The sequence below is a fragment of the Misgurnus anguillicaudatus genome, chromosome 11 (assembly GCF_027580225.2).
Source record: "Misgurnus anguillicaudatus chromosome 11, ASM2758022v2, whole genome shotgun sequence".
Lineage (NCBI taxonomy): Eukaryota > Metazoa > Chordata > Actinopteri > Cypriniformes > Cobitidae > Misgurnus > Misgurnus anguillicaudatus.
Genome location: NC_073347.2, coordinates 18491859 through 18511844, shown reverse-complemented (window position 1 = coordinate 18511844; position 19986 = coordinate 18491859). Strand labels below are relative to the sequence as shown.

Below are 19986 nucleotides of genomic sequence, written 5' to 3'. Positions count from 1 at the left end.
TAATTACCATCCAGGACAGCATGCATCTGACTGAGGGTCTAGTGTAGACAGTGCTTGACTCATCACTAAATCTAATGCAGCCTACACAAAAGACAATACCACAACATCATATGTCCAGTGGTGGATAGGCATGAGTTAAAGGCCAAAGCACCATTCCTACTGATGCCATATAGTTGCTTGAGTTGCTGCATTAAGCGGCTATTCATTGGAGGACATAAATTCTGCAAGCATCTGTTGAGGTTACAAGTCATTCATTAAAGAAGTCTGACTGTTAAGTTTGTAATTACGATTGCACACACAAGCAAAACTTACAAGCCAAGTATATCTCAACATTCAACAGCAACGTTACCCGTACATTAAAGACCTGCTCTCCCATTGGACTACCGCAGGACCCGTGGGACCCAATGCTACACAGGATAGGATTTTGAGGATGTGGAACTAGACACTTATGTGTGTGCAATGACTTTCTCGAAGGAGTATGCATTACAAAGTACCCCACCACACTGGCTCACTTAGTAGAGTACATACAACTAACAAAAGTTCAGGTCTAAAGCATCAACATTAGGGATGCACCGATATGGAACTTTTGGCCGATACCGATAACTCTTTATATTTGGTGGCCGATAACCGATATCTATAGGCCGATAAATATTTATATTATTTTCACAATGAAAAACTCGCAGACCGCGGACTTCTTGTCTTTGCGCTAGAGTAGCATACTCTTCTTAAGCCCGCAACACGTATCTTCTTCGTGCTATGTCACAGAAAGCACAAATCAAAACTCCACATGGCCAGCAATTAGCAAGTGAAGTGGTTCGACAAACCAAAATAATCCATAATTTATCGGCTTTCATTTATCGGCTTAATCCTGCTATCAGACCGATAACTGATAATATTAAAAATAAGCAGTTATCGGCCGCTATATCGTGCATCCCTAATCAACATTTTACAACAAGTAAATCAGTCTCACAAAAACTTAAAGATTAAACAACAGAAAATCTGTTGTTTGTGGTCACCTACGACCTACACCATCTCTGGCCAGGGTTTTGTTAAATTACATTTATAATGCTTAATTTAGAAAATGCATTTATCCAAAGCGACTCACAAAATTAACACAACAGTGCACTGCAAACAAATCTTAGATCATTTACATTTAAATGGATTCACATATAACCCCTGCATTTCTGTGATCAGAAACTCCGAAGGGAGAAACTGGGGTTTCTATGCGGATAAATATAACAAGAAAGAGTGTTAACTTTCACAGATTTTAAGCTATTCACAGTTTCATTTACAGCACATCATCCTGCTGCTCCTCCGACACACACGCATACATACACGCACAGGGTCTGAACTATTGAGCCGAAGAAAGCCTTTGATCTTCAAAACCCTGATCTGACTTATGGACAAAGAATAAGAGATAACAGATAAAAGCATATTTTGTGCGCACCTGTGTGTGTCTCATTTGTAACATGGTGAAGTGAGTGAATGAGCATGTGTTTCAGTGTTTAATGTAGAGTAAACACATGGGCTCCTACCTGTAGAGCGCTGTTTAGAAAGCAGCTGTTCTGTCCCGGCTCGTTGATGAGTCCTTTGCTGGGGGCGATTGATGTCATGGTGCGTGGGGTAAATATCCCTTGTAACCCACTGCTGCCAGATGCAAAGTAGTTTCTTTTCCATGACATGATGTAGGAAATCTGTAGCGCTTTAAATTGTCTCTCCCCGTAACAATGATCTTAAATTCATCTTCCCATAGCGAAGCAGAAATGTATTAATGTGTAACATCCAAAACAGGCCTGTTAAATACTTCAAACTTCTGTTTGAAAAACCCACAATTTTTGAAATCAGAAAATATACAATTTCCGGGTGTTGGCTTGTCTCAGCCAGAAGAGAAAACGCTCTCTCTTGGCCTTGTTAACTACGACTCTCTGGGACTTAGTTGTGGAATTTCACACTGCTGTATGAATAACATCTTCTGGATTTTGGGAGGTGTGGTGATCTTCACTCAAAAACAAAAGCAGCAGTGTGCAGACTGACAGCAAGTGTTCGTCCTTTTTCTTGCAAGTTTTCAGGGCATAAATCTTCACAACACAGTAAATCTGTGGAGAAAAAAGAAATAAAACATTAACACATACAGCAATTTGCAACAAAAAGTGACCTGATGAAATTAATTTCATTGAAAGTCGCCAATGCGATTTGGTCATGTCCATCGAACCTTACAATGTTGCGAAGCATTTGCTTTTATGCAAATAAGCAGTGCCACAATGAAAGAAGTTCATGTTACTTGGCAAATTCACTGTGCTATATTATTTGTCGTCCACATTAAGGCCAACAGTAAGGATGACTACTACAACAACAATTCAGGCACTGTGACCTCCAGCAATAAAATGACACGTATCAACCCCCTGAAGAGGACATACGCTCATTTCACAAAAGACAAACAACAAAGCCCTGACAACATAACTGTTGAATGTACTTTACAATCTGACTCATTCAGATCTCATCAAGCTGGCTAAAATAACAAGGATTAATCTGTTTGCCCCACTCAAGCTAACATTACAAACTATCCTTTGTTGGTCGAAGACTGATCTCAACCAATCTCTGTGCTGGTTACTGCTGCTCCACCACAGGATTACTAGGTCTCCTCCCAAACACACCACTCTGACATAACTTAGCAAGTGACATGGATCTTAAACCAGTCTCTCATTGGCAGGTGTCTAGGCCACATCCTTTGAATACAACATTTTGTTTGAGCTGGCATGAAGCTTAAAAGCTGCAGTTTCAAGCTGTTCCTCTCAAAAGTTTAGCAAATCTGTCCATGTCCTAGTCAGTATCTGTGCTTTTAACAAAAGCTGATTTCAGTGCAGTTTTCAAGGAACAGAGCAGAAAAGCAAAATCACGGGGAAAGACAAAGGCAATAGACAACATAATGACAGGTAAAGGCAGACAAGAAGATGACAAGAAATGAAGAGAATAGATAAACAAAACAAAAAAATATTTACAGAGACAGACAAACAGAACTGAAAAGAGAAATTCTACCAAGTTGTGTGTTTACTCAGCTCTGAGTAACTCAACCTAGCACTACTGAAGTCACTGGATTTTGTGACTGTGTTTATGACTCTGAAACCGCATTAACGCCTAAGCGTATTATTTAAAAACTCCCTGTTTGTAAACTACTGTGTATAGCATTTTCTTTCTGACTATCTGCAATATATACATTTAGGATTTGTTAAAGCTTTAAAGGAATATTCCATTTTCTTAAAAGAAAAATCCAGATAATTTACTCACCACCATGTCATCCAAAATGTTGATGTCTTTCTTTGTTCAGTCGATAAGAAACTATGTTTTTTGAGGAAAACATTGCAGGATTTTTCTCATTTTAATGGACTTTAATAGACACCAACAATTAATACTTAAAGGAACAGTATGTAAGAAATTTAATATCAATTAATCATAAAATGGCCCTGATATGTCACTAGACATTAAGAAATCATTTTTATTTCAAATACTTATATCACTGACAACAGTGGTCTGGCCAGGATATTGTCATTTAAAAAGTGGAGTTGCAGCCCTCAACTTATGTTTATGTTGTCATGTTGTGTATTGGCCACCAGTTGTGAGATTGCAGTACCAGTTTTAGCCACAAGTTTTGTGATTGCAGTACCAGATTTGGCCACAATCCTACACACTCTTCCTTTAACTCAACACTTAACAGTTTTTTTCAACTGAGTTTCAAAGGACTATAAACAATCCCAAACGAGGCATAAGGGTCTTATCTAGCGAAACGATTGTTATTTTTGACAAGAAAAATAAAAAATATGCTCTTTTAAATTACAACTTTTCGTCTAGGTCCGGTCCAGCGCGACCTAAAGTAAATGCGTAGTGATGTAGGGAGGTCACGTGTTACATATATAAAATGCACATTTGCGGACCATTGTAAACAATAAACTGACACAAAAAGACATTAATTAGTATCAGTTGACATACAACAACGTAGGAACGGTCCTCTTTCTCAACACTTGTAAACACTGGGGCAGAGTTTCGCGTTCGTCCTCTGTGACCTCTTGACGTCATGACGTATTGCGTCGGGTCACGCTAGCGCATCACGACCGGATCTAGACGAGAAGTTGTGCCTTATTTGTTATTTTTATTGTCAAAAACGACAATCGTTTTGCTAGATAAGACCCTTATGCCTCGTTTGGGATTGTTTATAGTCCTTTGAAACTCCTTTGAAAAAACTGTTAAGTGTTGAGTTAAGTATTAATTGTTGGTGTCTATTAAAGTCCATCAAAATGAGAAAAATCATGCAATGTTCTCCTCAAAAAACATAACTTCCTCTCGACTGAACAAAGAAAGACACCAACATTTTGGATGACATGGTGGTGAGTAAATTATCTGGATTTTTCTTTTAAGAAAATTGAATATTCCTTTAAGGGCCCTTAAGCAGTTAGACAGTAGTTTCACCACAGGATCTGTGATGCATGACTACTGGAACACCAGAAAAGTGTCTCGTGTCAAAAGTACACTTGATTTGCTTATCAAGGATTACGTTTCCATATTTTTAAATACACATATATATCTGTTAAACCCAATCACGGAAAACGTCTGAAAAGTTCTGTGCCATCTGTCCCACCAAATGGAAACGTAAAAATAAAGTTTTTTCCAAACAGGTTTTCTAAAAACTTCCGCAACCTACTATATTTGCCTACCGTAGGAAAGTTATTTTAAAATATATTTATGCATGTGACAGATACTTTAACATTCACATTTGGGCATTTAGCAATGCTTTTGTGAACAGTGCCATTTTTCTACTGTATGGCACGACTCGTAAGATTACAGTCAATGTAAGATTACAGACTTAACGTTATAGCTGCGCCACCACAACTACTGTACGTGACAATTGTAAACGTGACCCAAACAAAGACAAGTGCAATAAAGCATATTGACTCAATTGTGTTCCTGTTTCTCGACCTGTGGATGTTTTTTACTGCCAAAACGAAGTACAACAAAGCGCAAATGACATCACTTGGTTTTCTTGACGGTGCACGAGGGTAAGCTTATCTTATATTTAAAAATGATGCTGGTAGCAACGATTCTTTCTGACCAATCAGTGAACTGCAATATACATGTCACATTTTAGTATTGGTATAGCTCGCTTGAAACCTCAACTGAGGGAGTACTTAAAAAAGTACCAGGAACTACACAGTGATAAACCCTTTAAAAGTAATCTTCAGTATTTACATTTGGTTAAAACCCATGATATTTTATACTGCTAACACAATTTACAATTGAGCTACAGGAGCAACAAAACAGCAATGCATCAGACAGGTAATAATATGAAAAGTCCTATAAAAAGCTACAAGATTTCTACAATTGCTAGAGACAAAAAAGTACATTATTATAAATAAAAAAGAATACACATAGCACTTTTAAGATGTTAGTAAGAGGACATATTGAGCTGTAAACACACACACAAACACTCAATATCCCATGGTGAATCTCAGTGGTTTCCACCTCCCTGGTAGACTGTAAAGAGCCTTTGCCTGGTCAGTTTATGGTTGAGCGGCAGATCGGATTAGCCTGATCAGACGATGGATTATCCTGTCTGGCCGAAAACAGAACTAGCAGTGTCTACAGTAAGGTCCTCATTAACTCCCAGACAGCGGCTAAGATGGTCTCCTTCGGCCTTGAAGTAAATTTGTGTAAACAAGGGTGACCACATGGTTTGGTAAGCCACAAAATGGTAAACAAGCATGTCTCAGAGCTCCACCTGATGAATCTGGATTATTATTAAGTCATGCATGGTAAAGCACTGGTAATACTATTAAGACACAGCTAGAGGAGTTCTCAGACTTATTAACTGAGATCTACACTAACATCCCCTTAAAGACAGACACAAAATGCATTACCAAGCCAAACACTATTCTTAATAATCCAATTTAAAAGATGATATTGTAGCATCAGAACTACACCAGAAGCTAACCTACCGTTTCAAGCAGGCCACAGTAAAACATGCTGTGAGTCATTACTAACCGTTCCCTAAACCTGAAGTGTATACACACAACACGGTTTAAAAACAAAAAATTTCCAGTCATCCAATCTAATTTGAGTTAGAATTTTAAGGCAAGAGACGGTCTAAACTTTTCTGACAATGGCTCCCATGGCAGTTCGGCTTTTCACAGTTATGTAACATGATACCTATGGATCACCTCCAACTCTACATCCCACTGCCCAATACAAGCCTCTAATCACATATAATGCTTCAGTCTGGACTTGGACCAAAAACACACAACCCCACTCTCTGGCCAACAGGCTGCAATACAAGCTGTTAACTCGCACAGATGCTCATAGCTGATCTTTAAAAAGCATCTTTTGGCTACAAAAAAAAAGATCCAAGACACCAGAAACAAACTTTTCTATGACACTGGTCACAAAGCAGAAAAGGGGAATATGTTCCAAAACAGTTTAAGACATGTTGATTTCATTTTAGGAAAAGCACAACATCCAAAAAACTGCAGGTGATAAACAACATTGACACAATGCAACACAAAGATGTCTCAGATTTATTCCTGAAAGTAAAAACAGACTCTGCTGGGAACAGCGATGCCCATCAAGCCATCAGGGTTAAGAGAATTCCAGTCTTCCCAGACGTCACCTCTGACGCAACTATATGACATTTTCGATCCACATGGGCACATTTTTGCCACTAATGAAGTCTGTAATATCTCACTGCCGAGAAGCTTCACACCTCAGTCTGACACCGACGGCTTTGCCAAAACTTCACTTGAACCAACAGTGAGAAAATATCCAACAGGGACAAAAGCTTGAGGGAAACATGTCGCCAGGCGACAGTGCGGTTGGATGAGCCTGATGGTCTTGGCACCCCATTTCTATTACTGAAAATGAATGATAAACAAGTCAGCTATCTGGCCAAAGTGTTGCTACAGTTTATGTTAGCAAAAGTGATTTGGAGCCCAGTTTGTCAGAGGCATTTAGCTTTTTTATCTCTAGATGCCAAATAAATAACAACAATTTGACAGCCTTGAATGCAGCTAACGCGACATTCAGAATATTCTCAGTTAATTATATTAAGATGTTACTATGCTTATGTAATCACTCTTAACCTAGTTTTAAGGACAAACAAACCTTAAATGTTCACACCACGCAGATTTAGGAGACTCTGCTTATTTTGTTTTCAGAGTTCAGGAAGAACAAAATTTCAAAGTTTAACAGGGTGATAGGAAACAGAAAGGCCCAGCCCTGGTAATATGCTCTCAATCTTCTCCAACAAGTCCCAGACTGACATCATCCCACAGCAGGAGCCTGGTGCTGAGGAAGCACAGGTCCAAGCTGGAGCACAGTTATTTTCCACTATACAGAAATAAGACAGGGTGGGTTGCCGTTGCTATGGAAACCTAGACCCGATGCTGTTTTTGGAAGGATGAGGTACAAGCATATGGGGTGGTCAAGCCAGACACATACAGCGTCCTTATGCTGTCCTATACCAATACTTACATTGAAGATGAATAAAATGATAAACAACATGCAAAAGATAAAACTGAATAGATCTATAGTATGGACCACATACCAGGGGATCAGTATGTAACCCATAGTTTAGTCATTACTCAGTAAGCATGAGCTAGTGAGCATCACTTTGGCCTGGCACAAGCAACTGCATTTCTCTCGAACCATCTGTGAAGCTGTGAGGCCACCTGAATCTGGGCCAGTACGCTATGTATGAATGAACCACATTATAGAGAAGGGCTGGGAACAGAAATGCGACCGCAAGGCAAATTTAGCTTGTTGGTCAGTTACCACTGCAATGACATCATAACTGATGGGCATAATAATTTTTGCAGAAGCCAGGAAAAATAAACCGTTTAAATACAAGTAACAAAAAATCAATCAATCGCAGTTCGTCGGTATAGAAAAGTGTTTCGATTAAAATATATTAAATCACTTAAAAATAATAACATTAAACTAACACAGCAATGCTTATTTTAATGACAATCCAAATGCATTATTTCATTCCAACTTATTCTCTAGCTGTTCACAGCTTGTCATGTTATCATAAAGTATCATTAGAAAAAAGACTTTCCCACGAGGTCTCTCCTATGTGTGCCAAAGCCTGTTAGTGTGGTCCGTTTGATATGGAGCTGACCCGACTAATAAGGTTTAGCCAGATCTCAGATCAGTGTAATTAGACATGTGACTACAGCTGACCTGCTAAGGTTTATGCCAGTGATTCTTTGGTTAACAGCCCAACGAGCCTGTGTGTTGTACTTATGTAATAACAAATATTTAAGTAGCACACCGAAAATAAATCTACAATTTATGACGCATGTCTTCTTGATTGCAATACATTAAGATAGATGTCTAGCCAGAGTAACTCAGCACATTTTCCTATCCTAAAGCTGCTGTAGTGCACATTTAAAAAACAACTTCAAGTAATTCAGTAAGCAAAATAATCCAGTTCTGCAGGTGCACAAGCATTGTGCACTCACTAGCCCTAAGCAAGATAAAGTTTCATGTAATTTTTAAAGTTTCAAATGTTGTTAAATGATCCCTCATTTGAAAGTTGCCTACGATAAACACGTCTGCTAAATGAATAAATGTACTAGATGCATTTAACGCCTTATACAAACGGCATAAAACTTCATAATGTGATGCAATTCATTTACTTTGTATAGAAGTGCTGAAACAACTTTTTACGGTTTCTTTGCACAAATGTAACGTTAAACCACTTTTTAAATTCACTTCAATAAAAACTTTTTCAATTTCTTTCCCTAAATATTTTTCCTTTGTGAAAAAGTCAACTACTGTTTCCAGCTTTGTTTCACGGTGTCTCAGAGGAATTGAGGAACAATAAGATTGTCTTCCCAACCAAATCCCATGAGGAATGTCTGAACCGAACTAACGTTACGTGTAAAAGCACTTCTCTCAGTCGAAAAAGTGTTGGCAAACTCACCCTTTTATTCACCCTACGTCCGTTAGAAAGTTATGAGAAAAACTCCTCTCAGTTGCTCGACTTTAAGCCGCACCGTTAGCTTTTATTTGCGGGTATCCTCGCGCACTCTGGATTCTCCTCAGCACATAAATTACAGCGCGCGTTCATTCAACTCTGTGATAATGCAGAGACCGGACGGGTGGGGGAGGGGTGGGGCTATTACCTGCAGCCGCTGATACACACCCACAGGGGGCGGGTGAATTACTGAGTGCAAACCAACACAAAAGTACGAAACCAACTAGTGAATGCTGAACTTGCAAGCTGTCCTGATTTGTATTTATGATAAACTGAAGAAAACAGGCTACACAAGAAGAACTCCTGAGAATGTGGGAAATTTATTTTGATGAGACTGCTGCTTTTCATTGTATTTCCTACATAGTAACTTGTGATCGTCTGTTTATAAGTAACACAAAGCGATTAAAAATAAATAAATAAATAAATAAAAATCACAAGGCGATTTGTGATCTAGCTTTCAGAAATCAATACACAGATCTACATGTTGTACATGAATGCATGTTTACCTAAAAGCACCTGCAGTTAAACAAAAGCTGGGGATTAATTATTCAGTTTTAGTCAGTTTCCAATAAATATCTTTATGCAGGAGACAGTATAATAAATACTTATAGATTCTCCAAGAGTGAACGAACATCATCACATAAAAAGCACCACTAGCACAGTGTTTTCTGTATGAAGACAATAAGCAACAAACACATCTTTAAAAAACTGCAATTTTACAATCTCCAAACTGGTGGCCTGCTGACTGAATGTATACTGGTGAATGTAATTATATGGGGCAAGTTACTTCCTCCACCCAGAGAAAATTAACAGGACCATAAAAGTACAGCTTGAAGAATAACCAGCAACTCCTATCAACACTTATGATTAAAAATGTTATTAGCTGAAAAACTATTTAAAACAAAGAGCAGAGAATTTACTAGTACAGTATGTTTTATGTACAATAGAACTTAAATGGAATTTACCGCTGTGTATCAGTCCTTTTGTCACCAATTACAGCCAGACACAAACTGATGAACTGTGCGTGCAGACTTTCCATTATCTGATCATGGAAATGGATTAACCGGAGTATGCAATGCTTTTTCAGAGAGTCAGAGACCACAGAAAATAAGGGAGGGTAAGTCCACAATTAACTTTATATTTGCACATATTAAAGGCTTGAAACAGACTGATGTGACAGTAATGAACTTTTAACCACTAAAAGAAATTTTGACCACAACAAACATCAGAGGTCTTTAAACCATGATGAAGACTAACAGACACGCATGCATGGTCTTACATTACATTTCATCTCTATGAATGTATAAGTCTACGCCTTGACAACTATTTCATAACCTTAACAAAGAATGTTGATGAAGTGGAATAACAGGATGGCGCCGGCATACAGTAAAATGGCATTTTGTGTTGTCAGTGATTTTTGAGATGTTTGTCCTGAACACACCAAACAGGTTCTACACCATTCTATTTCAGAATGAGATGAGGTTACACAGCTATCAGTATCCACAGGATTAAAACAAAAGCACAATGATATGGAAAACCAACCTGGTGTTATTGGAAAAAAACGTGACTTATCAACCATTTCTGAAAAACGGCCAAAACAAATTCTAGGTGAAACTAAAACAAGTGGAAATTAAACCATCAACCGCTTTTCATCATACATTATTTTGACATAAATTAGAATTAGATTGAGATATCTTCATCGTTCTTTTCATTACAGAATGCTACTAATGACCATAATATACAGTACTAGTGATAAACAATATCCTTTAGTACTATTAAAGTGAAGCAAAAGTTACAGTTTCCCACAATGGACTATTCATTGAAAAGACAAAAGCCCATGTTCAAAAACAAAAGGCTTCATTCATAACAATGCCAGCACTTTTAGTTCTAACACTAGCTTCCTCCCCCTGTCCCGAAAGTCTAACGAATTGTTTCCTAGATTTACAATTGCATTTATTCATGATGTTTTATGCCCCTCATAATGGTTTAACATGTTAGTAAAAGTGGCATTGCTGTATTGCATATAATACGATCAATACAATGTTTTACATAATCAATATCAATATGCTTTTTTGGGGAATCAATGTTTTTGTGTCTCATTTCCTTTTGTAACCATAAAACTAGCTTTCCTGAAATAAGCCAACACCCTGACACATGGCAGCATGACAGTATTTCAATGAAAAAGCCATTGCATTTGTCTAAGATCAGTGTCATAACTTGAAATTGAGCTTTAAAACTTCTTTTTGAGGGCAAAAACATTTGCTGACCACTTAACTATTTATTCAAAAAAATACTATAACTTAATGATGTCCAAATAACTAGCATTCTAAAATGTACAGTGTCACAGCAGATATGCACAGCTTCTGAATTTAAAATTAAGCAAAAAGGATATTACATATGTAACACCAACATTTGTGAAAACTTGGCTACTACAATGGTTCTCTTTTTGATTTGCATGGACTTCAGGAAACATCCACGACTTCTTTTCATAGCAGGAGGAGTGAAGAGCGTAGAGAAAAAGATACATTTCTCCTACACTAAACTTAAAAGAAAACATGAATCACCTAGAAACTCAAAAGATTTAGGCCATTAATCTGAAAAAGGAGTGACCATTTCAGTGACTCAAACGACTGGGTAACTAATCCTGCTTTACCCGATCTACTTCCTGAATGACATCATGACATTCTCAATGAGCGACACCTCCCGGACAATGGTACATGCTTACTCACTCGATCATGTGATCAGCCAACACACAAGAGCTTTAGGTATTCACTATATCCTGATGTCACAAAGTTGTATGAGATTAAAGGTTGTTTATGCATGAACTGATTGGCTAAGAATATATCTACAAATACTATAGCTGTTATTATTGGGAAATGGGTCACTATTAAAAAGTACTGTTCTCTTTTTCACCCGTTTTCATTTAATGTTTCAATTTTTTGTAGTTTCCTGTAATTCTTATCTGGCATTTCTCAATATCAACACTGTGAAACAAATACACCAGTTTAAAATGTTCAAAAACAAATCTGTGCAAAGTAAATATAACACTTTATAGCATGAACCAACTTTTACCATTGTGAATGTCACATAGCAGAGTGATGAAAAATACATAATATTGGCATGTAATTGAAGCAGAACACTCCAGAATTTCTACTTTAAAGACAAAGCATGACTAAAAATGCATTTCACTAAATGTTTAAAACTGCAATATCACACCTGTCAGCTAAAGTTCTCTGATAACCCGCTCAAGTGAAACTGTAAAACAATCCCTTTAGGGTAGCAAGAGGAGTTTCTTATAAAGCTTAATTACACTGTGTCAGTGTACTTACATCGCCTGTCTGGCAGACATCTGTGATCCGGTTGTGAGCAGCTGAAATGTGTACGTTTTGCTGACTGAGAGACGCAGGCTTTTCCAGGTGATACTGAAACAATGACATCATCCCTATCAGCAGACACCTGTTTCCTCAGGAAGCCCCTCCCATCTTTCTTCCTTTTAAATATTTAAAGGGCCAGACGAGGTGCCATGGAAAACTGCATGACAGCTCATAATGAACATTATCTGTTTGGACAGACCCTGAAAGGCAAATCGACTGTCATGTGAGCCAATGCCAACAATGTTTTAGACAAATATGATGTCACATAGCAAATATGGCTAGAGACAGTTATAACACAGAGACTGAACTATAAAGTCAGCCAACATAAAAAGCATAATGTAAGTTATGTATGTAATTATGTCTGTTTTGTGTTACATTGTCTATGCCTCACAATTCATTTATAAATAATAAATGTTCAGATTACAGTCATTTCATAAATACATGCTTAAATAACATAAATATTTAAAAATAGATAAAACTGGCTTTAAATGAAGTTTACTATCATGAGCCATTTATTAGGCTGGCATGCTTACAAGATAAAACCCAACATCCCCATAATGTCTCTTAAAATTAGCAACTGAAATGTCACTTAGCATTAGAAATATGCCATATGGAGCATCTTTTGGCTATAATCTTCTTTGCCCTAATAAAGTGGTGTTATTGCTTGGGTTGACAATGAAAGGGTGTATGGTTTAATTTCATGACTAATTGGTTCCTGAAAGTCCATTATTAAAAGCTAAGCTTTTCTCTGAGCTCTGCCAATTAGACATTATTGAAAACAATGCATAGAAATATTAAGAACCTGTAATCCTTAATTTTAATCTGCCATTTACATTACGACACTGCACCACCAAGATATAACATAAGGGGACAAGTGCATCAAAGATATTTCATTAAAAGGCCATATCCACTCAAGCATATTATGTGCTTAATTTTTTCTCTGGGTCTGGCGCTAGCACTTTTAGCATAGCTTAGCACAATCCATTGAATCTGATTAGACCATTAGCATCGTGCTCAAAATAACCAAAGTTTCAATATATTTCCTATTTAAATCTGGACTCTTCTGTAGTTACATCGTGCACCAAGACCGACAGAAAATTAAAAGTTGCAATTCTCTAGGCCGATACGGCTAGGAACCACACTCCCACCCCGATGCAATAATCAAGGACCCTGCTGCCGCAACATGCGCCTGCTGCAGCCATGATACAGCAGCAAAGTTCTTGATAATTACGCCAGAATGAAAGTATAGTTCCTAGCCATATCAGCCTAGATAATTTTTGTCTGTCTTAGTACACGATGTAACTACAGAAGAATCAAGTTTTAAATAGGAAAAATATCGAAACTTTTTGGTTATCAAAAAAGTGTTACTTTAATTAATTATTTTAAAATATATAGGTTTTACAGTATTTGTGGTTAGATGGAATAGTCTAACAACAGAATATATGTAAGAATAAACAACATAATTTTTGGCATACAAATTGAAATCAAACCTATCTATAATTATCCTCTGTTTACATTGTCACTAGCAGCCCAAATAGCAGCCGTGGGAGTCGGAGAGGCCGTGAAGGTTAAACTAGTATTGCTTAACTGCATCTGTCAATACGCTTTCTGTGTCTCCTCGGGTGGCCCGGTAGCACACGCGTAGTATCACTGGCCGTATGCAAGTCGCAATTCATAAATGTGTTCTGCTCCCATGGGAATTCAGAGGGAGGGTTAAAAATAGTCTGATGCTCCAAATGGGTGCGTTTCTCATAATTTCTTTCAGCGTGTTTCTGAGCTTGAACTTGGCCGCTGAAGCGCCTCTCTTCTTTATCTATAAACAACACTATGAGCTCAACCATGAAATTATAATGCCAGAGATAAGAATGCATGTTTTTCATTTAAAGCCCACTCTCTGGGTCACAATTATTTAGCTTATTCTGTTCTTTTGTTATCAGCAGACTCAGCAAGTGTTGTAGTTTTTTTTTAGCTTTTTAAGTATTTAGAAGACCACCTCTCGTTTTTCGAAATAGGTTGGGTAGCTTATGTACTCAGGGTGTAGACTTCCATATGGCAGCCCGCAACGTCATGTCTTCATAGATAGAAATTTCATGGTTTTCATTTATTGTCTGTTCAATCTTTTTCAATAATACACAGATATTTAATTAGAAACAGATGGGAGGGGATACAAAGAGGGTGGGCAGATAAAACAGAGAGAGAGAGAGAGAGAGGGAATGGAAGGGAGTGAAAAGAGAAATAAAAAATCCTATTCAATGAGTCACAGACGCTTATTCTTTAACAAGGTCAACCAGTTTCTGTAGTCTTAGAACAAATTTTGTCTGCTTTCCTCTTAATATTTTCATTGTACAAGGTAAACAGAATAACCTCGCTTACCAGTTCAGTGAACTATAGGAGGTCACTGCATGATTCAAACACACTGTGTATGTCAAATACTCTGTCAGCTTCAATTAATGTTTAGTTCGGTGCCTCCAAATCCAATTATTCGTTAAAGCCACTGTGAAACTTCTCTATGGGAAAAGCAAATAGTTCACAAGCACACACATGCACCCCCACATTAAACCCATTAAATAAACCATCCAGCACATTAAAAACTTGGAACCAGTAAGTCTAAGCGGAGGGTCTCCCTTAAGTGGTAATTATATTTGAGAGAGCCTGTGGAAGTCTCCTGTGTTTAGACATAAGTCCAATATAAGCAGCTAATGTCCAACAGGTCTTTATTGTGTCTGTAACCGTGGCTGACCTAAACAAGTCTTTTTAGGAAGCAGTTTGTAAAGCGTGATATCCACTAATGGTAGGAAAAGTTGTTTGTAGTAGTAGTATCCACCAAATGAAAAACCATTATTGCTGATCGTTGCCAGGTATGTACCCTTTACTCTTTTATGTTACAATTGCTCTTTTATAACAATAGAACTACTACCCATGGTTTCCCACAGCACTTTGCAGTTTGGGCGGCCCGCCTAAGCTGTGAAACCCTACCGCCTTAACTAGGTCGTCCAAAATTAATAATAATAATAATAATAATAATAATAATAATAATAATAATAATAATAATAATAATAATAATAATAAATATATATATATATTAGGGCTGTCAAAATTAACGCGTTAATAACGCGTTAACGCAAATTCATTTTAACGCCACTAATTTTATTAACGGAGATTAACGCAACGCGCAATTTCTGTTTGACCCTTGGTCCAGCCCATAGTTGAATGAACAGAGACGCAGACAAATGTGACTCTCTATAAATTAGTAAAAGGTTTTCATAGAAATAAGAACATTAAGCAAATTGTCTACCAAATCCAATGCTCTAAATGCTCGTTGGACATCTGATATGATCTTTATTTATACGTCTGAGAGGTGTAACCTTCCCGTCCTCCTAATGCTTAAACTAATACAAAAATGCGTCTCAATTCATTTTAGTTTCGCTTTTATGCATGACTTAGAAAATAGACTGCAGGACTTGCCTGATGTTAAAATAGTCATTAAGAGAGATAAAGTTCGGTACCTGATTAATGTTAAAGAGTTATTAAGAGCGACCACACTCAAAAGCGATCCCCTCACGCTGACTGACTGATATCTGAAGCGCGTGCGACGCGCGAGTGCGCGACCCGGATATATAGACATCTACACAAAATTACAGTTTTACAAATATCTGTTTTGATAAGAATTCACGCAGGTAGGCTCTATAATCTGTTATGTTTTAAGTAAATGTTTGGTTAACTGTTGGGTAAAACTATCTGATGTGTAACATTATATTAGTTCACTTAGATTTTAAGCAGTCTGTCTCAATGTCAATCAAACAAATAGAAAAAAAGTTGAACATACATTGATGATGTTTTTGCTTTGTGTGTGCTAAATCTATTAGTTTTACCAGTGATTTTAAGGTATTGATGTGGTAATATAATGTATGGATGTGGAAATGTTTGTGGTAATTTGACTCTTTCAACTTCAAACACGTGTAGTTCTGTCATATTTTGTTATATTTCAACAAATCATGCATTGTTCTATGTTTTAATAGAGAATGTCAAAATATGAACAACTATTTTTTTAAAATTTGCTAATTCCGACTCAACTTGCCAGCACAGGTCACAAATGATGCAGCAGCAAACAAAAATGGAGAAAGAAAAATCTTCTGAAAGGAAAATTCATATACAAAACAATGGCTGGTGATTCTGTTAAAATGTAAACAGGCTGTTGTTAACATACATTTGCATAAAGCATCTATATATGTATATATGATTAGAATATTAAAAACCTGAAAAGTGTTAAATTAGGGTAAATTTAGAATGGATAAAAATGTGCGATTAATTTGCGATTAATCGCAGTTAACTCATGAAATCATGCGATTAATCTAGATTAATTTTTTTAATCTATTGACAGCCCTAATATATATATATATATATATATATATATATATATATATATATATATATATATATATATATATATATATATATATATATATATATATATATGCTGTACAAAAGGCCGTCAAGTGCATCTCGGAGAATAGCTGCGAGTGGGCACGCGCGCCACACGGCCAAGGCCAAATGAGAGAAAGACGTGGTCTGTCACTGTCTGGAGGATAACTAGTAGCCAGTTGATAAAACATTGCGCTTTGCCACATGGCTGAAATGGTCCGTCAACTGTCTGCTGGATAGCCAGTTGATAAAACGCGTGTCCGTAAGAACAGTAAGTGGTAGGGATGTAACAATTCAACCGTGTGTCCCATTAAAAATGTCTGAAATCGATTCTGAATCGCAAGGCTGTGATTCTTTGTTTAATGCACAGCTTGTGCGTGTACTACGGCATTTGGTCAGTAGGAAGTCCTTATCAATCTAAAATCATAACGAGTTGGAGTCATTTATAACGTGCATTTAAAAAAGCAACACTCGTTAAACCAAATCATTTAAAATATTCTTTATCATCATGAAAATACCTGAAACAATTTGAAGAACAGTGATATAAATATTCCTGTAGACATTTCCTGGAATAGCATTCATTCACCCCCTGGCGTTCGGATGTGCCTGGATTTCACCATAATTCATTCCAATTCATTCATTGAGAAAACGCGCATTTGGACGCTTAATCGTTACACCCCTAGTAAGTGGACTTATGTTTTGGGTTTATTTAAGCCTGTTATTGTATTAGTCTATAGTTCTTGCAAATTTAAAGTAAGTTAGCTGGTGATCAACGTGCCTGTTGATTCAAAATAATTGTTGAGCGCTCTTGCTCACGTTATTTATGTGCATTATTTACATGCTACAGTAGTTACACTCCTTTAAGATAATGTAATTAATAGTGGGAAATAATCAGTTTTTACAATTTTGCGCTATCTATATCATCGTTCGCCAGACGTTCTACAACATCTGCTTTAGTTTGTGTTAATTAACCCTTTAGTTTCACTTCATCACGCACCTATTTTCGTTAGAGGTATCTGTTAAAAACATTTAATTCTTTAATAATCCAGTATGTGTTCATTTCTGTCATAGTTTCTTCAAAATTAAGTTTTAAGTTTTATATAGAGTGTTTTAAATAAAAATATTTTCATTTTCATCGTGATGCGTACGCCACACCCCTTTGATTGCCACGCCCACCCGCCCAACCCTATCACCTTAACTAACAAATTTTCTGCAGGAAACCTATACTGTAGGCCTATATGAATTTCATACTTTAGATTAGCTATAAAACCAAGGGGTAAGGAATAATTGACGATCGTGCCATTGAATTATTTGAAAATAATGCACACCCAAAATGGTAATGCAGTACGACGCGCAGCAGAGCAGTTACACCAGGTGTGCAATATTTTCAAACAATTCAGAGGACCAAAGTCAATTATTTCACTTATACCACAGAAATTAGTAAGACATTGCTCTGGAGGTTATTTTAAGACAATTGACAGGTTAGATGTGCGTTTGTCGAAAAATAATGCATACCCGTGGAACATTTCTCAACCAATCAGAATAAAGCATTCAACGTGTGGATAAATTATCATACATAACTTTTAAAAAATCTAGCTTCTTAACTTCTCATTGTTGGCTCCCTATAAGCCACTTCCAGTAAGCAAAATTTAATCAGAAACAGACAGGTGCGGGTAAGTAGTGGGAGAGCTAGACCTTTCAAAACACAAATGGCTTTAACTTTCCTTATTCCTTTTCATTCATCTCTCTAAATAATGCATTTCAATAAATGAGAAGCCAATAATGTACAGGCAAAAATAGAAAACACAAAGCTTCTTAAAAAACAAAAAGAAAGAAATACAATACAGCTGTTTCACAAATAACGATTGCATTACTGTTTTGAGATTCATCTTGAGAAAGAAAACTGCCACCACAAAGAAAATATCTCGGCTAATATCAAATAAAGACAAAGTTTTGATTTGCACACGAATGTCCCCCACTAAGCTCAAATGTTCCTCTACCTTGAGAAGTTTAATAAAAGTTACCCTCAAGGGCTTTCCTGTCCATTACTCTTGTAAGCTTTTAAAAGCATGTTGTGAAATATATACAGGAATTCTATACAGACCCCAACCAATTAGTCTGACTGAAGGCTCTGTCTGCTGATGAATACATGGGAGCATAGGCCCTCAAGGAGTGACCATCAGTATGTTAATTTATTCATCTCTAAATTTTACCATAACAATTAGTAGGCTTCTTTTGCATGCATGCCAGGGCTCTTATTTACTTTTCACAGAGAAATATCTAAAGGAGGGGTAACGAGGAAATATACACGGAAGACTGAAGGATATATATTTTGATCACTCCTTTCCCAAGAAAACCTTGTTTACCTTGACAAGTCAATAACCTAGAAAATCATAATAGGCCTACTTTGGGAATATTTTAGTCACCTGAATGCTATTCACATTTTATGATCTTGTCATTTCCCCTGTACATAGATCTCAAAGCAGATATAGCTGCAGACAATAAAACACTCAAACAAAAAGTAATGACCCATTAAAAGAGAGAAAGAAAGGGAGATAAACAGAAATTAACCACGTTAATATAGCCCTTTAAATCAGTTCACCTGAAGCCATACACATCTCTCGGTCTTTTTGCCTCACCTGCGCATTCGCTGAAACGCCAGCAGACGATGACATTGGCGGCTAGAGGACAATCAACTGTATTGAAAAGATGGAAAACAGCTACGTCACTGAAAATGGTGAGATGTGACATGTGGTCGCGTCCTGTATGATTTAAAACGCAATGAAAGGGGCCAGCAAAAATCACTTCCAAGGCAAACAGTACCCCATTTTCTGATTGGTCATCATATCGGTTTTTCATGCTCCCTGCATTGCATCGCCAGCATGTAAAATAATACAATGCATTTTTAGCTGGTCAATTTATATACTGTATGATGTATTTATGCATCGACCCGATCTAAGCTCAACCATGTGGTTATTGTACAACGTGGCGAACTTGTAGATGCGCCACAGCCATCCGCGTGCAAAGCTTCGTCAGCACATTACAGCATGTGAGATGCCGAGCCTCCTTTACAATATGCATGCAACAACACAACCTTCGCATACAATACTTGCTGTCTCCTGCAACAGTAAAATAATAACGGCGCGGCGTAAACGAGTAAACCCATCCTTA

At 37.1% G+C, this 19986-nt stretch overlaps 1 protein-coding gene across 8 annotated transcripts in view; it reads right to left on the bottom strand.

Annotated features, from left to right (window-relative positions):
• usp54a (ubiquitin specific peptidase 54a) overlaps window positions 1-19986 on the bottom strand; it is a 53277-nt gene that overhangs the window by 32961 nt on the left and 330 nt on the right. For 5 of the 8 annotated variants that reach the window (XM_055169737.2, XM_055169742.2, XM_055169743.2 and 2 more), the window contains exon 2: window positions 1536-2096. In XM_055169737.2, coding sequence (XP_055025712.2) covers window positions 1536-1682 — 147 coding nt within the window. In that variant the 5' untranslated portion in view covers window positions 1683-2096. Of the gene's footprint in view, window positions 1-1535; window positions 2097-8965; window positions 9123-12348; window positions 12594-19454; window positions 19967-19986 lie in introns of those variants that run through there. The other 3 variants (XM_055169739.2, XM_055169741.2, XM_055169738.2) reach the window with 3 other exon arrangements.